This window comes from Prionailurus bengalensis, chromosome F2, assembly GCF_016509475.1.
Source record: "Prionailurus bengalensis isolate Pbe53 chromosome F2, Fcat_Pben_1.1_paternal_pri, whole genome shotgun sequence".
NCBI lineage: Eukaryota > Metazoa > Chordata > Mammalia > Carnivora > Felidae > Prionailurus > Prionailurus bengalensis.
This window is the reverse complement of record NC_057353.1, coordinates 83,671,691-83,674,327: the sequence shown is the minus strand read 5'-3', so window position 1 is coordinate 83,674,327 and position 2,637 is coordinate 83,671,691. Positions and strand designations below refer to the sequence as shown.

The window sequence follows — 2,637 nt, the reverse complement described above, 5'->3', positions numbered from 1 at the left end:
AACACAGATAATTAGCACACAAATTCACTAATCCATTTGTACAGAAAATAGTTTTCTTACTACAATGTGATATTACAGCATAAAGCACTACATCATTTGACAAGACGTTCTTTTATAGGTGAGCACCACTGAACAACTCTATAGCGTCCTCCATTGTCCTTATTACAAACAGCTGCTTAATGTCAGGCTAAAGATTAAGTAAAACATTCTTTCAACGACACGCTGAACACTCACTTCAGTTTATTGTAGAAGCTTTTCTGAATGGAGCTCCTTCTTCTGGCAGGAAGCACATTTCATTTGAAAACCTACAAACGGATCTTGTGCTTATCTGAAATTTGCCCAATATGCTGGTCTCACATCTGTCCAGCAGCCATGGCACCAGATCCACGGACCATGGACAAAACCACATCTGTCCAACAGCGCATCCCCAGAAAAGTTCTACACTCAACAGAAACCCCCATGCTCCCAGGGAGGGGAACTGTTCCAGGATGGAGGACAGGCTAAAAGAAATTGAACCTGAACTCTTCATCAGGAGTGTCCAGGGTGGCCTTGGCTACCCCTGCTTGGCGAGTCCTGCAGACCCTTCCGCTCTTCCTTCTGGTGGCCTCAGCTACAGGCCGCACCTGGGCTGTGCGGGCTGCTGTGGGGGAGAGGACAGAGTATCAGAACAGAGTAAAAGCAGCTAACATTACCTGTGCCTTAAGACAAATCAACTGATTCACTTCTCAAAGTCTTAGGGTAGGTATTATCATCACACTCCACTTAGAATCACTGAGACATTCACTAACTCTGCTGCTCTGTGTCCCAGGTCCAAGCCTGACATCAGTGTTCCAGAGAGGACCCAGCTCTCTCTCCATGTTTTCCCAGGCCTCCCTGAGTCCATCTCCTCTCTCCACCCTGCCAGCCCTGTTACTCTAGCTTTCTTCCAGTCACTCCCTAGGTTCTTCCTCCCTACCCCCTGAAATCAACCAGTTTCCAGCTCCTCACCAGTCCTGAGAACCCGAAGGGCCTCTCGCCGCTCGGCTTCCATCTGAGCCCTGTAGTCCCCAAACAAGGAGCGCATCAGCTGCCTCTTCCGGGGCAGAGGGGTTCTTTCACTACGCAGGGTTCGGATTGCCCCAAGAGCCTGCTCTTCTGCGGATTAAAAATAAATAAATAAATAAATAAATAAATAAATAAATAAATAAATAAATAAATAAAAACTAGGAATCTCCTCTATTCTGACCGCCTATCATCCTACAGGAAAGACAACAATTCCATCCCCTGGCATCACCTGAAGGCCACAGCTTTATCATGGTTCACCTCTCCCCAATTCTACAGAAAGGCCCCTCACTCTGTTTCTGACTGGGTCTCTGCATCTTGAGGCCCAGCTCCAGTTGCTCCACGCACCACGCCAGTTCCCGGGCCAGCTGCTCTGCCTGTGATGAAACGGGGAGAGTGGCTGTGAGACCGCACCAGGACAGCGTGGGTTCCAGCCCCATCCCACAGGCACCCCTCCCTCCCACCCTCCGTCCCCATCCCATCCCACCCCATCCCATCCCGGCCTTAACTCAGAAAAACCGAGACTACACACACCCGCCAGCACACTCACACCCGGGATGCAGCGCTGAATTCCACCCGCCCCGACAGAGGCCCGCCCTTGCCTGAGCCTCCGCGCTTAGGGGCGCTTCCTCTGAGCAGGGCTTTTCTGAGACCTTCCCGCCTCCACTCGCCACAGAGGCTCCGTTCCGGGTTTTCTTCTTCTTTTGCTTCTTAGAGGCTGCGTCGCCTTCACCACGTTCGGGGTGCGCCCGGGCGGCGGCGTCACTGCGTGTGGAGTGCCCTAAGCAGAGACGAACCGGATGGGACCTTACGGCGGAAGGACCCGGGGAGCCGGGAAACGACCCAGGCAGTCGCGGGCTGCGGAGTGCAGACAGTACCTGGGCCTGCGGCCACTGATGTCTCCCGAGCAGGATGTCCTAGGGCCTGGAGAAAGGGGGGCAGCACAAGGGTCATGGGGGGCCGCCAACGGCCCAAGTCCCTGGGACCCCTGCGGTCTCACCGCGCAGCTCACCGCCATGCGCCGCAGTCGCCGCCGGAGACTGCGTGGGGCCTGAGGTCCGAGGCCGGAATCCCCCCTGCAGAAACGCGTGTGCGGCGCAGAGTTCCGCTGGGCACCTACGGCGCTGTGGGCGGTGCCTTGGACGCACTGGGGGCGGGGGAGCGCGCGGCGCTTCCGCCGCAGGGAACCTCGGAAAGGTCGGAAGGGGAGCCTCCGGTGGGCGCTCTCGTGGCACTTACTACGTTGAAGGCACCACTCTGGGTGAAAGGACAACGCCTGAAGCAAGGGAATGCTCTCAAAGCTCACTTAGTGCGGAGAGAAAAACCGTCGGGCAGAGAAGCGCCGTCAATAGCGGCCCGAAACAGGACGGCGAGCGGTCAGCAAAAACCTCCCAGGAGCAGCCTGTGCCTGGCCGGCGGGACTGGTCGAGTAGCCAAGAAGGAGGCCGGGGAGCTGGGGCCGTGGTCCTAGGCGGGCTCGGAGTTGTGCGAGATCTGGTCATAGACACCGTAGGATAGCCCGCAGTCCACCTCTATTCTAAACGCAGTGGGAAGCCATTGAGAGACCTTCATCCGAGGAGTGATGTGGTCTTTCTC

At 55.9% G+C, this 2,637-nt stretch overlaps 1 protein-coding gene across 2 annotated transcripts; it reads right to left on the bottom strand.

Annotated features, from left to right (window-relative positions):
• Positions 1-221: 221 nt before the first annotated feature.
• CF2H8orf33 (chromosome F2 C8orf33 homolog) lies at positions 222-2,341 on the bottom strand. Of its 2 annotated transcripts, XM_043602180.1 has the most exons (6): positions 2,054-2,341; positions 1,920-1,965; positions 1,644-1,822; positions 1,334-1,418; positions 988-1,134; positions 222-640 (listed from the first exon to the last, which is right to left on the bottom strand). In XM_043602180.1, the coding sequence occupies exons 1-6, from the start codon at positions 2,057-2,059 to the stop codon at positions 501-503; spliced, it is 603 nt and encodes a 200-aa protein (XP_043458115.1). In that variant the 5' UTR covers positions 2,060-2,341; the 3' UTR covers positions 222-500. The 2 variants fall into 2 exon arrangements, with proteins under 2 accessions (XP_043458115.1, XP_043458114.1); XM_043602179.1 differs by having other exon boundaries at positions 1,920-2,159.
• Between the last annotated feature and the right edge of the window lie 296 nt (positions 2,342-2,637).